Genomic DNA, 21,237 nt, shown 5'->3' with positions numbered 1-21,237 from the left:
GTAAATTGTGAGCGTAGAACTCATCTAAGAGATTTACGTTGATGTTGGCAGCTGAGCTTACACCTTAATGGCCAGCCACTGCATCGTACTATTTAGAATATTGTGCAGATACAAATTTAAATTTTCTTTTTCTTAAAGGAACACTATAGTCACCTAAATTGCTTTAGCTAAATAAAGCAGTTTTAGTGTATAGATCATTCCCCTGCAATTTCACTGCTCAATTCACTGTCATTTAGGAGTTAAATCACTTTGTTTCTGTTTATGCAGCCCTAGCCACACCTCCCCTGGCTATGATTGACAGAGCCTGCATGAAAAAAACAAAACAAAACTGGTTTCACTTTCAAACATATGTAATTTACCTTAAATAATTGTATCTCAATCTCTAAATTCTGTTTGTTTACATGTGAATGCTTGCAGCTGCTTTGGTGGTTGGGTTTGTACCACGCCAATGCACAACAGCCATGCCATTCAGTTACACATTGCCACATACCCTGCTTGACTAACACACACTGCTAACCACAGAGACAATCACACTGCTAGATACAAACTATGCGTAACACACATGCAACACACTACATGCAACACATTACTACAGCCACACATTGATAATGGCACCTCCTTTTTGCTTACCATTTAGCAGCAGGAAGTTGGTTTAACTCTTGTCCAGTTGGGACCAGACGGCCAAGAACAGGGCAAGGGAAGGTGCTTCAGCGGACTGCTCTTCTCCTGCATGGTTTCTACTTCACCAGCAAAGGGAACAAGTGATCTGAGACCAGTTCCTCCCAGTGCTGCAACAAGTAAATTAAAGGGACTCTATAGACACCAAACACACATTAGCTTAATGAAGTAGTATTAGCGTATAGATCATGCCTCTGCACTCTCACGCCTCAATTATCTGCCATTTGGGAGTTAGGTTTTTTAGTTAAAACAGTCCTAGCTACACCTTACTGCATGTGACTTGCACAGCCTTCCTAAACACTTCCTGTAAAGTGAGATCTAATATTTAAAATCCCTTTATTGCACAGTATGTTTAAGTTAGAATGTATTATCTCCTGCTTTGTAAAAAGCCTTCTAAACCATACAGGGGCATGATTCATTTTCAATTTAAGTGGCAGGACCAAGTTAATATCTAATTGAAAATTAAACCAATTTTTTTCATGTAGGCTGTGGGAGGTGTGGCTAGGCCTGCATAAACAGAAACAAAAGTTATATTATTATTATTATTAGCAGTTATATAGAGCCAACAAATTCCATAGCGCTTTACAATGTTACAAGAGAGAGAGATTTAACAATAAATGAGACAATTACAAAAACGTACAGAAACAATAGGTTAAAGCGGACCCTGCTCAAACGAGCTTACATAACTCCTCATTACTAGATTTGAGCAGTGAGACTGCAGGGGCATGATCTATACACCAAAACTGCTTTATTAAGCTAAAGTTGATTTGGTGTCTGTAGTGTCCCTGTAAGGGCTGCCCTCAGGCAAGAGCATATATCTGAAAAAGTCCTACTTGGGGGGCGGGGCCAGGACCTGAAACGGAGCGGACGCCATTCTCGCGGGCTCCCACCTTGTAGCCCAAAATCCGCCGAAATCTTGGAACCCGACGGCCATCCGAACCAGAGCACGTCGGAACAGAGTCCAGGCCCACATACCGAACCGGCAGATGCCTTTCCGGTACACGCCGAAGTCCGGGAGTACAAAACGCAGGCCTAAGGCCTACCACGCGCCAAGCCTGCACGGCCTCGAGCAGCTACTCAGCGGGACATACCTGCAGGGTGATTCCGATCCGGAAAGTGACTTCGAGCCATACAGGCCGGAAACCCCCGAACCCATGGGGAAACGCTCGCAGAAGGCACACATGGGCCCAGGTATGGCACAGGACATCGGAACCTTGCTCCAGAGGCCAGCACTGCCCAAAGCCGCCACCACGATCCACACTCCCTCCACCTCACCGGCCCACTCATCAACCCAAACTGACACAGCACTCACTATGCCGGCAAAGACCGCAACAATGGGAGACTCTGATTTTGCCACTAAACAGGACCTACAAAACTGGGTCAAGGACATACAAAAAACGCTAGCTGTTGACGTGGGACGCCTGAAAACCGACATGCACAATGTCAAGGAGCGCGTCCAAATCACGGAGCAGGACATCACGCACCTCAAAGCCGGCATGGCGACCATTCAGGATGCCGTGCATCAACTGCAAACCTCACAACACAGCTTGACGCTACAAATGTCCGCCCTGGAAGACAGAGCCAGGCGAAATCACGTAAAAATTAGGGGTATACCTGCAGAGATCCAGGCCGCCGAACTGCCGCACTATGTCCGTAGACTCTTAACCACCATCCTGCCACCGGCAGTTAATCGTACATTCGGGCTAGACGGCGTATACAGGCTCCCAACCTCATCCAGGATGCCTAACATGCCCGCCAGGGATGTCATATTACGATGCGCCTCCAACCACGATAAAGCACAACTCCTGGCGGCAACCAGAGGTAAAACCCCCCTGACCTTTGAAACATCCCAGCTGTCGTTCTACCAAGATCTTTCCAGGGCCTCGCTACAGTGGCGGAAGACACTATCACACTTGACGAGCCACCTGCGCAACCTGGGAGTGCCCTACAGATGGGGACCACGAAGATCCCTGCTAATCCCCCACAATGAACTCACTCACACGATAACATCGGACGAAGAGGCGCCAGCACTTCTGAAAAATCTTGGCCTACCAGACTTACCTGCCACCCTACCGCCAGAACCACAGTATGAGTTAGGGGACCCAGCCACCAGCAAGCCGTTCGTCCCACGCGAAAGGACAATGTCGAGCCCCCAGACTTGACTACGGCAACCGGAGGACTCACAGAGACCCACACTACATGACCGACACTGCTGGGCATAGGGCACTTCTTAACCCTCCCGCATATTAATCTCACCATCATAAAGGCCACTAGACCTTTTGGGACTAATCGTCCAGTGTTCCTTTCCTGTTTTTCCTCTTTTTTCTCGTTTTGTTTGTGTTTCAATCCCAAGTGTACAGTTTGAATCCTGCGTGAACAGGACTCATTAATACCCCAAACAAAGCGCAGCACGTGGGTTCTAAGGTGGTAATAAGCCTGTTCGCTTAAACTAATGCAGCGGAATTGTGACTATTCGTTACTGTTTATGCCATATGTACATTTACCATACTCATATATAGCATGTCTTTAACTGTATTGGCTATACAACTCGACTTGGATTTAACTTTTACCTCAACAGCTGTTTAAAGTCGTTAAGCACGTAGATCAAACATGGAACACATACTTACACATGCACACCTGTATCGTTTTGCTTGATCCTGTTGTCAGTTTGCAAGACATGTTTACTCAGACTAGCATATAAGTCCGAGAGGGAATAGTTACTTTGCCTAGGCGTGCCATTCAACTGTTTTAAAGTTTCCGTTTTGCTTCTGGTAACAGAAGCTTAGACCTTCTTGCAAGATAGTATATGCCTGCTGCACAACGGTTAACTATCAGGTAGACTACAAGACAATGACTACACTAGGCTTAACCAGCATGCTTAACATTCTCTATGTACACATACAGTTAAGACGCAGAAGCTTAGCATGTTACTACATACTCCGCAATTAAACAAACAAACCGCACTCTCGTGTTCTAACAATCAGCATATTGTTTATTCTTTAATCGTACTGTTACAAGCGTTGCCTCAGTGATGTTTTAATAATTTTACATTATTGTTATGGGCATGCCATTAACCTACTAAATATAAAAAGAGGCCAACAATTCTCAGAGATGATATATATTGTACTGTTTTCTCCCCATCCTGTATGTAACTTTATCGTCTACCCTTCTTTATTCTGTACCCCTGCAACTTTACGCCTCAATAAAAGAAAGATTGACAAAAAAGTCCTACTTGGACCTCTGTCAGGCCAGTTCCGGGGAAGATCCTTAAATCTCCACAACTAGTTTGGGTCTGGCAGCCTTGCGTGCTGTGCCATAGATTGCTGATTGGAGGTTGTATAGAATTTCTCTGGTGTGCTATTCAGGGTGAAAATAGAGGTGTACATATTGTCATTGGTTCCTTTGATCACTTTACTGTAAATACATTTATAAAAAAGCATAAGATTTACATACATATCAGACTCTATACAATACTGTACAATCAATAATGTCACACATAAAAAAATGGTTTATTTCACATTTTTCCCATCTTAGAAGGAATCTTCTTACAAAATTTTACCGATTCTGTCTCTATCTTTTTTGGTCATTGTCCCACCAGTGAGTACTATCAACACTCGAGCTGCCCCTTGGCTGCTTGTTTTAGCAACTCTTGGAGTTTGGTTCTTGCAGTTTCTGCATCATATCCCGCAGCATGCTGTTGCAGAGTGCAGCATATGGGTTCAGCTGAATCAACAATTGTTTGGCATATGCACTTCCTTCCTGGGCTGCGTTTTGAAGATCTTTCCTTGCTGCTTCGTGGTTTCCTTGGAGGAGCAGGATCAGACCCCTCTGCACCAGGGCCTGGCGCCCTACTAACCCCTTCCCTCCACTGAGCTCCAACGCCTGATCCAAGTCTCGTACTGCACCTACAGAAGAGAATCTCAGATATATTTCTCGTATTTTTCATAATATATGAAGCACACATATATGACTTTTAACCAGAAATTTTTAAGAAAATTTTTTTCGTCCAATCAAATGCTTCTCATAGAGAAGACCTGGGGTTGAGATATGTATTGTGGCAAGACTATGAGTAGTGTTTGTAAAACTACATGTAGGGAATTATTCAAGCAAGTTGGTGGGCGGATGCAAAATGTATATTCGCCTAATATGAAGCCAAAAATCTGTGCACTAACCCTGTATATCCATGTTAATTTTGTTGACTAAAAGTTTTGAGATTTAGGCAACTAAAACTAGACTAAAACTAAAACAATTCAGATGGCTAAAATACGACTCAAACTTAAATGGCTTTTAATTCTGTTGACTCTCCTGAGCCAAGTCCTCTCAGTCGCTCTGGACTCAGGGCCGGCGCGCCTGTAAGGCGGCACAGGCCTTAGGGCACTAGAGCAGGGGGGCGCACAAATCTTAATCCCCTGCCTCTGGCTTTTTCAAATCACCTCTCTCCCTTCAGCCAGCACAGAGCAGCCAGGGAAGTCGGCCAGCCTCTCCTAATGATGTCAGGAGGAGGGGTCGTGACTTCCACTGCTTTTCTCCCAGACCGCTGAGAGTCCTGGAGAAGAGCAGTGAAACTCACGCCCCCTCCTCCTGACATCATCAGAAGAGGCTGGCCAACTTCCAAGGCTGCTGTGTGCTGGCTCCAGGCTCCTGTCCCACTCCTCCCTGGCAGACCTTGTCTCTCAACAGCAGCCCTGTGCCCCCCCCCCCTCGAGCTCCTGCGTACCCCTCTACAGCACCTATGTCCCCACAACAGACCCTGCCCCCTCAACAGCTCCTGCCTACCCCGTCCCCTAATCTAGCCCTTGTCCCCCCTCCCTCAGCCCCTGTGCCCCCACCACAGCCCCTGCCCTCTAACAAAGCCCATGTCCCCTCTCACAGCCCCTGTGCCCCTCACCACAGCCCCTGCCCTCTAACAAAGCCCATATCCCCTCTCACAGCCCCTGTTTCCCCTCTACATCCCCTGTCCCCTCTCTCAGCCCCTGTGCTTCCCTCTACAGCCCCTGTCCCCTAACTCAGCACATGTCCCCTCTCTCAACCCCTGTGCCCACCTCTACAGCCTTGTCCCCCCCTCTCAGCCCCTGTCCACCCCTCTCTCCACCCCTGTGCCCTCTACCACAGCCCCTTCCCCCTAACTCAACACATGTTCCCTCTCCTAACCCCTGTGCCCACCACTACAGCCCTTGTCCCCTCTCTGTCAGTGCCCCCCACCACAGCCCCTGTGCCCCCCCACAGCATCTGTCCCCTCTCCCAGCATCTGTCCCCTCTCTCAGCCCCTGTCCCCACTCACAGCCCCTGTGCCCCCCACCAAAGCTCCTGTGCCCCCAAAGACAGCCACTGTCGCCTCTCTTAGCCCCTGTCCCCTCTCTTCAGCCCAAGCGTCCCCTCTACAGTACCTGTGCCCCTATCACGGCCCCTGCCTCCCTCTACAGCTCCTGTCCTGCCCACAGCCCCTTTTTCCCCCCACCACCAACCTAACTCCTCTACTACACATCCCTCCAACTACAGCCTCTTTCCCGCCATGTCCAGCCATAACCCAACTTTTACACCCCATACCTCCACTACAGCCCCTATTCCCTTACTACAGTCCTTACCTCCCACTACAGTCCCATATCATCTCTACTACAGCCCCCTCTTCCCCAATTGCAGCCCATATCACCCACACCACAGCCCATTTCCCAAATTGTAGCCATCAACCTACTTTAGCCCCTATCCCCCACTACATTTCCTAAACAGCCCATACCCTCCACTACAGCCCCTACTACACCCTCTAACCTTTCAGTTACAGCCACTACAACCTACTACCAGTGCCCTTCACAAGATTAGGTTCTGCATCCGCCCCTGCTCTGTATGCCTGTGTCTGTATGACTATATGACTGTATATGTATGTCTTTGTATGCCTGTGTCTTTTTATATGACAGTGTGTAGTGTGTGAATGTCTCTGCATGACAGTGTCTGACTGCCTGTGTTTGTATGACATTGGACCTGTATGTGTAGATTGTATGACTGTGTGCCTGTATGATTGTGTTTGTTTGATTGTGTGCCTGCATATCTCTGTGACTCTGCACCTGAATAATTATGTGTGCCTGTATGGTTGTGTGTTGCTATATACCTATGTATATGAGGCATGGGAGGAAAAAGACACACAAAGGGCCCAGAGGGAGAGGGACACACAAAACTGGCTGGGGGGAGAGAGCCACAGAATGGGGCTGGGAGTAAAGAAAGAGACACACAAAGGGGCTGGGGAAAATAGAGAGACACACAAAGGGAATGGGTGTCACATTACCTTATGTTGCCCAGGCTGTGACACAGCCTGGGGAGGCCCTTAAGGGGAGAGGGACCCTTCCCGCTGTAGCTCTGCACCCTTTTATGACGTGGCACGTCATGACGCTAATGACATCACAACCCGCCAAAACGTTCTAATTTGTTTTGGGGGGTTGGCTATCAATTAAAGGCATAGACTATAAAAATAATGCTGGTCATTGCCCTGTTGTGGTTTCCGTTTACAGTTCCCAAGAGTGCGTTATATTCTGTGTCTATTTTGATATTTTGATCTTGTCTTTCTCCTGACTATCCTCTATTCTGCTCTCCCTGACTCGGTTAGTTGTTTTTCGCTTCCCTGATTTCTGGCTTACCTGAAGGGGCTTGTCCCTGAGCATTGCTATTCTAACAACGAATAGCCCGTCCATTCTAAGGCCCGGTAAACGTGGTCTAATCTATTATCGTATATATACTCTGTGTGTTGGGTCACTAGATATCGTAATATTACAACAAGACCTTATGGACCCTGCAGGTATTAGCCCTCAAGGGGTTAAGAATGATAATAGATTTGAGAAAATAGATCATCGCATGGATCAGATTGCCCGTGCCTTGCAAACATTGATGACACGTCCATCAACTTTGCCAATGGAAGGGCAAAATCCTCCGGCTACTCCTGTGTATACTGGCTTGGATTTAACTCTCTATGGTGCCACTACACATGTGACTTCACCGTTACGTTATGATGGAGCTCCAGAGGCTTGCCGTGGTTTTCTAAACCAAGTAAGAATTCTCATTGAACTACAACCCAGATCCTGTTCCACAGATAGAGCCAAGATAGTGTTCATCACCACCTTACTTATAGATAAGGAATTGACTTGGGGAAAATGATAACCCTATCGTTTTTAACTATTCTGCCTTCCTAAAGGCATTTTGAAGAACATTTGATCCTCCAGTTAGAAAAGCTAGTGCGGCAAGGACCATTTTGCATCTTAGACAAGGCAGTCATTCCTTGGTTGATTACGCACTAGAATTTAAATATCTAGTGGAAGAGGCTGGTTGATATAACAGGGCTTATGTAGATGTGTTCCTTAATGGACTGTCTTATAGCCTTCTAGACGAAGTTGCTACCAGAGAATTACCTACAAATCTGGAGGAACTTACATGTCTCGTATAGCCGAAAGGTTGAGACAGAGAATGAATACCAGGGAAAGACCCAAAAGGGTTGTTTTAAGATTAGCACCCTCTTTTAACCCTGCTGACTCGTTGCCTGAGCCCATGCAACTAGGGGTAACTACATTATCAGAGGTAGAAAGGCAATACCTGAGAAGAGAAGGTCTCTGTATGTATTGCGGTAAGAAAGGGCACTTCTGCTTATCATGCCATAGCAGGCTGAAAAACTCCCGCACCTAAGACCTTCTGGAGGACAGGCATTGGGTGTTTCAACTATGTCCTCCAAAAACACTGAAAAAGATCTTAGGCTTCTTATTCCTATCAAAAAGACATACATACTGACATACAGACACATATATACACATACATACTGGCATACATACACTGTTACATACATACACATATACTGATATACATACATACGACATACACACACACACGCACACATACATACTGACAAACAGACATACATACTGACATACAGACACATACATACAGGCATACATACTGACATACACACACACACAGACATGCATGCATACTGACATACATACATACACATATACATTCATACTGACATATACACACGTATACCCTCCTCTTGCGGTGCAGCTGCAATTTTTTTTCAAGGGACGCGGTCACGCTATTACAGCGCTGACCGGGCGCCTGAAGATATAGGGCCCATTGGGTGGCCCTAAATGCTTGGACCATCTGATGGGCTCCATCAGCATGTGGGCCCCGGTGCAGATGCACCGGTGGCAGTTCGGCCGCTCCACGTGGGGCCAGGGCCGCCGGGCCCGTGACAACCATCATGGTTGTCTCCCCCTGATGGTGGCCTTGGTGTATGTGTGTGTAAGGAATGCAAGGTGTGTTTCTGTGAATGTAATTAAATGCAGTGTGTGTCTGTGAGGGGTGCATTGAGTGTGTGTAAGAGATGCATTTTGTTTCTGTGTGTGTAAGAGAAGCAGTGTGTGTGTGTGTGTGTGTGCGTGCGTAAGGGATGCATTGTGTGTTTTGGTGTGTCTGTGTGTGAGTAGGGATGCATTGTATGTTTCTATGTGTGTGTGTGTAGGGATACATTGTGTGTTTCTGTGTATGTGTAAGGATGCATTGTGTATGTGTGTAGTGTAAAAGAGAGGGTTTGTAAGGTAGGATAGCGGCTGAGAGGGGAGCAGCTATTTTTTTGTTTTTGTTTATAGTGCTCTCCCCTCCTATCAATTAGTGATCTCCCCTCCCCTCCTGTCCCTCAGTGTTCTTCCCTCCAGTCCTTTAGTGCTTTCTCCTCCCCTCCTGACCCTTAGTGCTCTCCCTTGGCCCCCCCGTCCCTTAGTGATATTCCCTCCCCTCCAGTCCATTAGTGCTCTCCCCACCCGTCCTGTGATCTCCCCTGTTCCTTAGTGATCTCCTCTACCCATCCATCCTTAGAGCTCTCCCCTGCCCCTGTCCCTTAGTGGTCTCTCCCCTCTCTTCCCTGTCCCTCAGTGTTCCTCTCCATTCCCTGTCCCTTAGTGTTCTCCCCCCCTCATAGTGGTCCTCTCCAGTCCCCCCTTGGTGGTCCTCTCACTCCACCCTCTTCCCCCTTGGTGGCCCTCTCACTCTCCCCTTAGTGGTCCTCTCACTCCCCCCTTTCTCCCCTTAGTTGTCCTCTCACTCCCTCCCAACTAGTTATAACTAGTTGCTAAGTGCCGTTACTGTGTTGCTATAACACCGAAGGCTGCATAAATCCCATTCATGGGCTTATTAAGTGTTCTTGCATAGCAAGACCACTTAATGTTATCTCACATATATATTATTATTATTATTCTTATTATAGCCAAATTTGCCACCCTAACTCCTCCCACAGTTTTTACACTACATAGACAAAAATTTACCAAAACGTGCAGATTGTTCCCGATCGCGTTGCTATTACTTTGTGGAACGTTTCGCTGAATGGTTCTCGGAATATCGTCGTTCTTGTGGCAAAATTTGTCCCATAGGAATGAATGGCAAAGCTAGAGTGGGAGCTGGCAAAAGCTGAAAAATCAGGACATGATTTCTAAACTGCCACCACTCCCTCATTTTCAGGCCCACCTACACAAATCTTATATCAAAACGTTCAGCTATCCCTGCTGCCACTAAAAATGTCCACAGCTAAGTCGTATTCCTTATAGTTTTCACAATATGACCATTTGTTTGCAACTCACGCAGTCCATTGACATTCATTGAAACTCCACTCTGCAAAGCTCACATTTGAAGGGCAATTTCTAAACTGCGACTGTGCCTTCATTGTTAATATCTCAGAGACATACTATACATCAAAATGTAGGTCTGGGTCTTGTGATTCTCACAATATAAAGCTCTTCACTGTAGGATTTATAGTTTTTAAAATACGACCGTTTGAAGATGGCAACCGCAAAAATACTCTGACCTGTGCAAGGCTGCAGCAGCAAGTGATGTCATAGACAGGGCCTTTTGCACCTGCTAATGGTTTCTATAACTGTATGTTTTGATGTAACTGTGAAGCACTTTGGGCAACAACGTTGCAATTAAATGTGCTATATAAATAAATAATAACAGTTACTCCGCCTACTCCAGTTGTAGACTACTGGTGGAGGCAAGAACACTTCACAATTTCCCCAGAAATTGTAGCTTTTCTAGTTACTGTTTGATATAGTGAACACATTAAACGGAACGAGAGGGCTAACAGCGCTCATAAATTTTGCAACTCCTCCCCACCAGTGTGCCCCCCTTGGTTATGGGTTGTTGACATTTATAGGCACAGCGTACGCAGACCCCTGACAGGTATAACGGCATGACATTGGTTTACCCAAGAACGTCAAGACCAATACCTTAAAGGGACACTATAGTCACCAGTACAACTACATGTATTCCTGATCCTATAGTGTTAACACGACCATCTAGCCCCCCTGGGCCCCTCATGCCTCCATTAATATAGTAAAAATCTTACTGTATTCAAGCCAGAAGCTGTAAATCTGCATGCTGTTAGACTCAGGAAAAACAAGCAGTCTGCTGACATGTGATAGCCTGATCCAATCACAGTGCTTCCCCATAGGATTGGCTAAGACTAACAAGGAGGCAGATCAGGGGCAGAGCCAGCATGATTCAAACACAGCCCTGGCCAATCAGCATCTCCTAACAGAGATTAATTGAATCAATGAATCTCTATGAGGAAAGTTCAGTGTCTGCATGCAGTGGGAGGAGATACTGAATCACAGGATGCTGTGCACAGTGCTGCCCTGTGCTCTGCTGACAGCAGATCTGAGTCCATCAACTCTGAAGTCCCTCTGGTTCACTCTGAGTGACTGCAACTGGAGGTGTTCCTAGCTTTCAATGTAAACACTGTATTTTCTCAGAAAATACAGTGTTTACATGAGAAAGTCTGCAGGGAGCTATAGTTCTCACATGAACAACCTCATTAACCCCTTAAGGACCAAACTTCTGGAATAAAAGGGAATCATGACATGTCACACATGTCATGTGTCCTTAAGGGGTTAAAGGAACACTATAGTCACCTAAATTACTTAAGCTAAATAAAGCAGTTTTAGTGTATAGATCATTCTCCTGCAATTTCACTGCTCAATTCACTGTCATTTAGGAGTTAAATCACTTTGTTTCTGTTTGTGCAGCCCTAGCCACACCTCCCCTGGCTATGATTGACAGAGCCTGCATAAAAAAAAAACTGGTTTCACTTTCAAACAGATGTCATTTAAATAATTGTATCTCAATCTCTAAATTGAACTTTAATCACATACAGGAGGCTCTTGCAGGGTCTAGCAAGCTATTAACATAGCAGGGGATAAGAAAATCTTAATTAAACAGAACTTGCAATAAAGAAAGCCTAAATAGGGCTCTCTTTACAGGAAGTGTTTATGGAAGGCTGTGCAAGTCACATGCAGGGAGGTGTGACTAGGGTTCATAAACAAAGGGATTTAACTCCTAAATGGCAGAGGATTGAGCAGTGAGACTGCAGGGGCATGTTCTATACACCAAAACTGCTTCATTAAGCTAAAGTTGCTCAGGTGACTAGAGTGTCCCTTTAAGCTGAAGTTGTTCACGTGACTATTGTGTCCATTTAACTCATAGTACCTGGGCAAGGATAACTGCTGGAAACTCTCTATTTTACACTACCCTTATTGATACTACCAGCATAGTTAGGGAATAATACCGTCCCAAAGCAGAAGCAAAGGAATATTTTTTCTAACTAATTGAAGGCCTAGGATGTAAAGCAAACATGTGGGTTGGTCAGACGCCTGTGTAAATAAGCATAATCTATCTTTCTTTGGTTTTTGTTTCCTTTAGTCTCTCTTCTTTTAAAACCACATAAAAAGAGGTCTGTTTCAATACAATGCTTGCAGTATAAATGTACCATTGTTTCAATTGCATTGTCACACCGTACAAGCATATTTTGTCATATACTTGTTTTGTTAATCATGTACCTAAATAAAAAAAGAGAATTATAATCTGCAATTATGGTTTTTTTTTTAGCAATTGCGCTCAGTGCATTGTTGATGTTACATATAACTCCTCCTACTTTCCTCTACGTTATGAGCAGAAATTATTCCAACTCTGTGGCCACAATACAGACTGCATCCTGGTCTCACCAATGACATCTCCCTGCAGTCTCAAGACCTGAGCTCGATTGTTATACGCAGATGCCCACTCTGGAAGGAGTACGATGGCCTCGTTAAATCTCTGTAGTGCTGCCTCTAGCTCACCAGACTCCGCTGCCTCCACTCCATGTTTCTCTAGAGTTTGAACTTGCTCAAGGAGAGCTGGTGAGAAATCTGAAACTGTGAACAAAGCGAGAACACACTCTATTATATCTCATACTATATAAGAAATACAGAAAAGACTGTGAATAAAAAGAGACAAATAAATGCAAGAGTTCAGAATGAAGAAGATTTTTTTTATTTTTCTTTATAGAGTATCAGAGTAATGGTAAATAAAATAGGTAAGTTAAAGCTAGAGTAGAGCCTTAATTATTGAGATGGACACTCCAGTGGTAGTGAGGAGAAAATGGGGGAATAATTTGTCAACAGTGGAAGGAAAGAATGGTAAAACAAAGAAAAATTAAAAAAAAAAGCAAAAACAATAATAAACACTACCAGCAGGTGTCGCCAGAGAGATAGGTAAGTAATATCTAAATGGAGTCTTGATTTATAACGTATTAAAACGTAACTTTTAATGTGGTAATTAAATAGGGAAAGCAGTCCTTATACTGTCATTATACTGACAGTATAAGGACTGCTTACCCTATTTTAATAATTATTGCTTTATGTCTCTTCCTCTTACTTTATTATAAATTACCACATTAAAAGTTAAGTTTTAATACATGTTATAAATCAAGACTCCATTTAGATATTACAGGCATCCCCCACTTTACATACACTCACTTTAAGTACACTCGCGAGTACAGACATACCCGCGAGTGTACGTAAAGGTGCCTCGCCAGTACAGAAATTCCCGTGCCTTTTCTGTCCGCGGCGAGTGAACAGTACATGGAAGGTTCTATTTTCGCCCGGAGCAGCTCTGTTCAGTGTCTTAGGGGCAAGAACTTTTCACACCTTCTGACATGGCACAGGTTAATCATCTCAAATTTATAATGTCTACTCCTAGCTCAATATATATATATATATATATATTCTGCCTATACATTGTCCATATTCTGCAATCGGGTGCCATCCAGTGAAAGGGTTTACCCTGCCATTTTCTATAACTATGACTTAGCAGCTTAGCTGCATTAGCCACAATTCTGAGGATTCAAAGTTAAACCATAAATGCTTAAAGTGATGAAGAGGCATTTCTAAACAAAGTCACTGTCATTGTATTGACAGAAAATGGCCCAGTGGGCAGGTTTATTTTACTTTTCCTCCCAGTTTAAGGTTGTCACATGAGTAAAACAGTAAAGATAAATGGTACAATTTGGAATGAGAATTATTTTTTTTTTTAAATAAATCACTTGAAATCTGCAGTTGCAGTATCAGTTATGCCTGTAAATTACTATTGAAATGCAGTACATGCATTTGGAAGTGAAGAAAAGGTATTGCTTCACTTTAAGTACATTTTCGTTTTACATACATGCTCTGGTCCCATTGTGTATTTAAAGGACCACTCTAGTGCCAGGAAAACATACTCGTTTTCCTGGCACTAGAGTACCCTGAGGGTGCCCCCACCCTCAGGGACCCCCTCCCGCCGGGCTCTGGAGAGAGGAAGGGGTTAAACTTACCTCTTTTTCCAGCACCAGGCGGGGAGCTTTCCTCCTCCTCTCCATCTTGATCGCGACGTCATCGGCTGAATGCGCATGCGCGGCAGGAGCCGCGCTCGCATTCAGCCGGTCGCATAGGAAAGCATTTACAATGCTTTCCTATGGACGCTTGCGTGCTCTCACTGTGATTTTCACAGTGAGAAGCACGCAAGCGCCTCTAGCGGCTGTCAATGAGACAGCCACTAGAGGATTTGGAGGCTGGATTAACCCTCATTATAAACATAGCAGTTTCTCTGAAACTGCTATGTTTATAAAAAAAAAGGGTTAATCCTAGAGGTACCTGGCACCCAGACCACTTCATTAAGCTGAAGTCGTCTGGGTGCCTAGAGTGGTCCTTTAAAAGTGGGGTATGCCTGTACTTACCTATCTCTCTAGACACCTGCTGGTAGTGTTTATTTTTTGCATTTTTTACTTTTCTTGGTTTTACCATTCTTTCCTTCCACTGTAAATAAAATAAGTGCACTATCGAAAAGTGGTTGTATATATTTGTACAGGGTAGTGACAGTACATTTGAAATCCACATGTTTTTTTGTGTTTTTTTTTTAAATACCAAATGTCAGTCAAATGAAAACTAAACTGCACAATTTAGACAAAAATAGCTAATTTAAAAAAAAAACCTCCATCTTTTCTATTTTAGCCTCAACTTTGCACTTTGGGCTTCAATTTTCTAAAAATCAATGTTCAGTAAATACACTACCTCACAGTCTTAGCTCGAGTGTAAATATGGTGCTAGTTGTGTCCTGGCGCCCTCTCCCCTCCTTTGTCAGTTGTCAAACTTCATAGACGCAAAAGTTCCTAAGCAACGTACGTTGAGTCTCCAGAGCTAAGCTCTGCAGTGCAAGGCATCATTCTATAGCTGAGAGTGTCAGCAGACTACACTAACCAATAAGCTAGCTCAGGAGAACTAACAGAAGTTCCTGCTTAGAGGTTTGACTACTTAAAATGGATGGGAGGGTGGGGGAAGGAGCACCAGGGCACTCCAAACACCATAACCACTACATTGAGCTTGTTATGGTGCTTGGAATATGTTTGTGTAAGTTAATGCCAGCAATATTCCCTCAGATTCACAGACTTACTTACTGACAAAAATGGCTTTTCATGTTGATAAAATGAGTTGGAACAGGAAAGCACCTTTATTAGATTCCAGCACACTGCCTTTCTTTGGTAGAAAATAAGTGATTCTGTGCATGTGACTGTAGTTCTCATGTGTGTATGTGTGTGAATGTGTGCACCTGTGTGTGTGATACTGTGTGCGACTGACTGTGGGTCTAGGTGCGCATGTGACGATATGTTGTGTGATTAACGGGGTTATTCACTAAAGCCCGAGTGCCCTCATACCAAGTGGGCCAGCTGCATATTAGGCCAGCCAACAGATTAAAAATTATTTTTTTTAAATTTCATGCACGCTCTGATTGGTTGGCTAGCAGTCTGACAGCGAAGTCTAATTTCTCTAAAGATTTGGCTGTAAGAGTGCTCTTGTTGGTTTTCCAACTCTTACTTATATTGGATAGAGTGGGAAAGCTTCCCACGCTATGTGTAGCTGGCCTAGTGTCAAAGGTGGATTTATTTTATTGCGTTGTGTTTCTGTTGGGTTTCTTGTGAATATATATTTTTTTTAATTTGTATATGTTTCATCAGTTATTATGGATTTTAATTTGGCCTTTTTGGATGCTGAAGAAAATAAGTGTAAGGGAAAAAAATACTTCTGATGGGTAAATAATATTTTTATTTTAGAGGTATTAGTTTTCTTGGCCTCTCCTCAGTATCATTAGTGTAGTGGGGTTAGTTGGGCCCTTTATTTTTAATGGGGAGTTACAAGGGGGTTGGGGACCTGTAGCCATCCGCGCTGGGCATGCCACTGTTTGAGGGATTGAAAATGGTATGCCCTCATAATTGCTTACTTATGCAGAGCCTGCAGTTCATAGGTTCCCCCCTGTACTATAATTATGATGAGGTCCTCCCCCATTTAGTTTTATAGTTAAGGCGCCCACCTGCCATGAGTAGGACATGATGATGGAAGTGATCTGTTTTCCCCTCATTTTATTTTTCTTAATGTCTTCTACCCAATGCCCACAGTTGGAGGCACAGGGGCGACTATGTCCCCCCGGTGCTACTCTCCAATTGGCTGAGCGCAGGGATTACAAAAAAAAATTACACAAAAATGGTGCGCAGCAAACAAACTTAAAAATTACTTAGTGTCTTCTATTTTCTCCCAATACAACATGAAAACACACAAAACTGTGCAAAAAAATGTGTATCTATAAAATAAACTAGAGAAGAATTACTTACAAGATCAGAGTGGTAAAGTATCACTCACAACTGTACGCACTTTGGGAGGACCAAACCCTTAAACATGAACATTAAGTAACAAATCCAACACAGTGATTTTAGAGGCACACTGCGGAACAGTGAAATGCTTGACAAAGCTTTGATAGGCAGGATAAAATGCATTGCGCTATATGTCACATTACTGGGACAAGGGTGGAGACAGAGTGAGGGGGGATGCAAGCTTGTAATTATGAGGATGCAAGTTTTTGAGACACCTCAGGACTTTACATTAAGTTCCTTGTGTACGTGCGTCTAGCCTCCTGTGTTTTTAGAATTGAATAAATATTTTCGGTGTTACTTGGATCTGGGTACCGGTGACTTTGTTACTTTGAATGTGCCAAAGGAGAGTTGGGATCCAACTTTCACGAGGGTTTGATCCTGCTGAAGCGCTACGGTTGTGAGTGGTTATTTATCCCTCTGACCTTTTAAGTGATTTTCCTCTGGTTTCTTTAATACATAAACATTTTCTTGTACAGTTTTGCATTTGTATAGAATATATATATAAGCAAGCAGACTACACATTTTTTTTGAAGTATTATTTACGTTTTGTGTTTTTTTTATTACAGTTTTTGCCTGTTAATGGTTGCTGCACATTTATATATACACTGATCAGCCACAACAAAAAACACATCTGCCTAATTTCATGTCGGTCTCCCTCATGCTGCCAAAACAGCTCTGATGCATCGAGGCATGGACTCCACAAGACCTCTTAATGTGGCCTGTGTTATCTGGCACCAAGACATGAGCAGCAGAAGTCCTGCAAGCTGCGAGGTGGGGCCTCCATGGATCGGATTTGTTGTTCCAGCACATCCCACAGATGGTCAATCGGATTGAGATCTGGGGAATTTGGAGGCCATGGCAACAATTGTTTGTCATGTTCCTCAAACCATTCATTAAACAATTTTTGCAGTGTGACAGGCTGCATTATTTTGCTACAAGAGGCCACTGCCATCAGGGAACACCATTGCCTTGAAGTGGTGTACGTGGTCTGCAGCAATCTCTAGGTAGGAGGTAGGTGTGAGAGTAACATCCACATGAATGCCAGTACCCAAAGATTCCCAGGTTCCTGCCTTCTTCCCAAAGTGCATCCTGCTGCCATCTCTTCCTCAGGTAAACGCTGCACATTCACCTGGCCATCCACCTTTCTCTCATGGCCAACATCACGTTTATCAGCACTGTGAGCTACAATAGTTTTTCTGTATGATCAGACCAGACAGGCTAGTCTTCGTTTCCCACATGCCTCAATGAGTCTAGGGTGACTATGACCCGGACGGTTCACTGGTTGTCCTTTCTTGCACCACTGTTGGTAGGTACTAACCACTGAATTTCCGGGAACACCACACAGGATATGCTGTTTTTGGAAACGCTCTGACCCAGTCTTCTAGCCACCACTATTTGGGAAAGATCTTTTTGCTTGCCCATTTTTCCTGCTTCCAACACATAAAATTCAAGAACTGACTGTTCACTTGATGCTTAAAGGACCACTATAGGCACCCAGACCACTTCAGCTTAATGAAGTGGTCTGGGTGCCAGGTCCATCTAGGTTTAACCCTTTTTGCTGTAAACATAGCAGTTTCAGAGAAACTGCTATGTTTACATATGGGTTAATCCAGCCTCTAGTGGCTGTCTCATTGACAGCCGCTAGAGGCACTTCTTCGCTTCTCACTGTGATTTTCACAGTGAGAAGACGCCAGCGTCCATAGGAAAACATTGAGAATGCTTTCCTATGGACTGGCTGAATGCGCGCGCGGCTCTTGCTGCGCATGCGCATTCAGCCGATGTCGGCAAAAAGGAGGAGGAGAGTTCCCCGCACCCAGGGAGCCCGACGGGGGAAAAAGGTAAGGGATTAACCCATTCCACCCCTAGAGCCCGGCAGGAGGGGGAGCCCAGAGGGTGGGGGTGGGGGGGAGGGGAGACCTAGAGACCCTATAGTGCCAGGAAAACAAGTATGTTTTCCTGGCACTATAGTGGTCCTTTAATATATCCTCCCCCCCTTGACAGGTGTCATTGTAACAATATAATCAAGTTATTTACTTCACCTGTCAGTGGTTTTAATATTGTGGATGATCAATGTATATATATATATATATATATATATATACATTGATGGTTTTAATATTGTGGATGATCAATGTATATATATATATATATATATATATATATATATATATATACACATTGATCATCCACAATATTAAAACCACTGACAGGTGAAGTAAATAACTTGATTATATTGTTACAATGACACCTGTCAAGGGGGGGAGGATATATTAAAGGACCACTATAGTGCCAGGATATATTAAAGGACCACTATAGTGCCAGGAAAACATATATATATATATATATATATATATATATATATATACATACATAGCAATATCTAGCACTCAATATTGTTTTGGCACAGTACTACTAAAAGGTTGCCTACCCCTGCACTTTTATATCTGGAGTACAGATACATATATTGCTGAGCGCAGTGATAGCCATGCATGCCCAGTAGGTTCCCAATGCTTCTCTTGAAAAATCATTGGACTTGGCAGAGATCATCCATAAGGATGATTTCAGAAAAGGAGTGGCTGTCTGGAGCTATATAAAAGATGAGTAATAACAGTGTTTTTTGTTTGTTTGTTTGTTTTTATCTAAATCTAAAAGTCCCCAGAAACACTTTAACAATATGCTATTCCTTTAAATATCAATATAATTACAGTAGATGCTTTAAATCTGAATACAATTTTTAAACATTCTGCTGCCAATATTCTGTGCAGTGTAATGTGTTTGTCACAATATCCTCCCCCATTCAGCCAACATGCTTATTCCAGCTAAATGGAAGAACCAAGCAGTCCCCACGATCAGGGAATGGATCACTAAAGTAGACTCAATTAAAACCATGGAAGAAATTCATGCCTCCATCTCCCACAAATATCCAATCTTTGGGAACCATGGAGGAGGTTCATGGACGACACATAATCTTTAAGCCTAGACTACACACACCATCGCGACCTGTCTTCCCCTCCCACCCACCCCCGAAGGACAATACAGCCAGCTATGGCAACAGCACTCAACCTCCCCTCCTAGATTTGCCGGTCCATCACCCCCACCACCCCCTCTCTAGAACCTAACCCCCATACCCAGAAAGACCTCTCGCATGCACAACCTCCTACTATGAACCTGACAGGTATTGATAGATAATCCACAACCCATAGCGACCCTCAAGCTCCGATTGAGACCCCACGAAGGGGCACACACTTGACATACTAGAGGCCCACCCCAGGTTCAAAAGGCCACATCCGACAGGCTGAGGGTTCTCGAGTAGGGATTAGATGTGAAAGCTCTGGTCCGGGAGACCACCCTGTGGAAGCCGACTAAACAATACATCGAGACCAAGGGCTGAGATATAAAGGTTAAGATTGTTACAAAGGTTATAACTGAAGAGGGTAAACTGCTAGATATGAATATTTGATGTTTGACTGTTTGAGTACCTAGTTACAATGCGAGTATTTATTTCAATGTTAGTCAACACCCTTGCTGTGAATACATATTTCCCTTTCTGCTTTCTATACCCTATTTGTACCAATGTTTTGCAAAGAAAAGAAAATCAATAAAAACAAATTAAAAAAAAAAATCCTCCCCCATTACTGGAGGTGGGAATCAACAAAAAATATGGGGAATAAAATATATATTTAATTTTTTTTTTTTTTTTTTTACAAAAAATGATTACATGAATATAATATTATGGACTCCCCCAGGCCTCAATTATATATATGATCCTGATATACATGATCCTGATGAAAGTCGTATATGACTGAAACGTTGATCCACTGATGTTTTAAATCGTTTTTCTATTAAACTTTGGACTTTTAATCGTGAGTGCAGCCATACACTTGGATTTTTATATATATATATATATATATATATATATATATATATGACATGTTGAACCCCTCTTAACTTATAATGAAATATGCCACATCTCCATAGCATATGGCACAGACAGATTTCGAGGTATATTTATGAAGTGCGCATCTGTTATAAAAATAATGTGCGCACTGTGGAGATATCATTACAGATCCACTGGCCTGAGGTTAAAAGCCCACTTTAAATCTGAGATGACAAAACACAACAAAGCAGATTGTGGCTAGGAAAACAATCAAAATACATAAAATACATTTACAATAGAAAATGTATTGATACAAGCTGCTCTTAAACATATTGCACTGTGCAAATTTGATATAACATTGAAATAAGTAGTTTTAGTCTTAGATATTTACCAGAATCCAGTTCGACTTCTGCGTTGTTCCTATTCTGTTCATCAAAATCTCCAAAAGGAACATTGGGATTAAATATAGCGTGCAGGACTGCTAAATCATTTGGAGTACCCATAACTCCTGATTCTGAACCCTAGCTAAACTGAATCTCTTAGATATGGTAACTAAATCAGTCTGTAGGCATTCTTATCTCCATTAACTCAGGGAGGGACAGTGTCAGCCAATAGCAGTGAGGGGTGGATGTGGCTTTTGACCAGATGCATCTCACATCTGTTTTAC

The 21,237-nt window shown here is 43.5% G+C and overlaps 1 protein-coding gene across 1 annotated transcript; it reads right to left on the bottom strand.

The window, feature by feature from the left end:
* Window positions 1-3,965: 3,965 nt before the first annotated feature.
* TTC36 (tetratricopeptide repeat domain 36) lies at window positions 3,966-21,134 on the bottom strand. Its single transcript, XM_063437041.1, has 3 exons — window positions 20,962-21,134; window positions 12,702-12,890; window positions 3,966-4,583 (listed from the first exon to the last, which is right to left on the bottom strand). Exons 1-3 carry the CDS (start codon window positions 21,071-21,073, stop codon window positions 4,318-4,320), a joined length of 567 nt encoding a protein of 188 aa, XP_063293111.1. The 5' UTR covers window positions 21,074-21,134; the 3' UTR covers window positions 3,966-4,317.
* Between the last annotated feature and the right edge of the window lie 103 nt (window positions 21,135-21,237).

This window comes from Pelobates fuscus, chromosome 11, assembly GCF_036172605.1.
Source record: "Pelobates fuscus isolate aPelFus1 chromosome 11, aPelFus1.pri, whole genome shotgun sequence".
Taxonomy (NCBI): Eukaryota; Metazoa; Chordata; class Amphibia; order Anura; family Pelobatidae; genus Pelobates; species Pelobates fuscus.
Note: the sequence above shows the minus strand (reverse complement) of the source record. Positions and strands in the feature narration are given on the sequence as shown.

What these genes read in the sequence shown, in the direction of transcription:
- TTC36 (XM_063437041.1), bottom strand. Translation starts at nt 21,073, where the DNA reads ATGGGTACTCCAAATGATTTAGCAGTCCTGCACGCTATATTTAATCCC. An exon ending in AGAAGTCGAACTGGATTCTG is followed by an intron (nt 12,891 to 20,961) that starts GTAAATATCTAA and finishes CTTTGTTCACAG; the next exon opens with TTTCAGATTTCTCACCAGCT. An exon ending in ACTGCAGGGAGATGTCATTG is followed by an intron (nt 4,584 to 12,701) that starts GTGAGACCAGGA and finishes TCTCTTCTGTAG; the next exon opens with GTGCAGTACGAGACTTGGAT.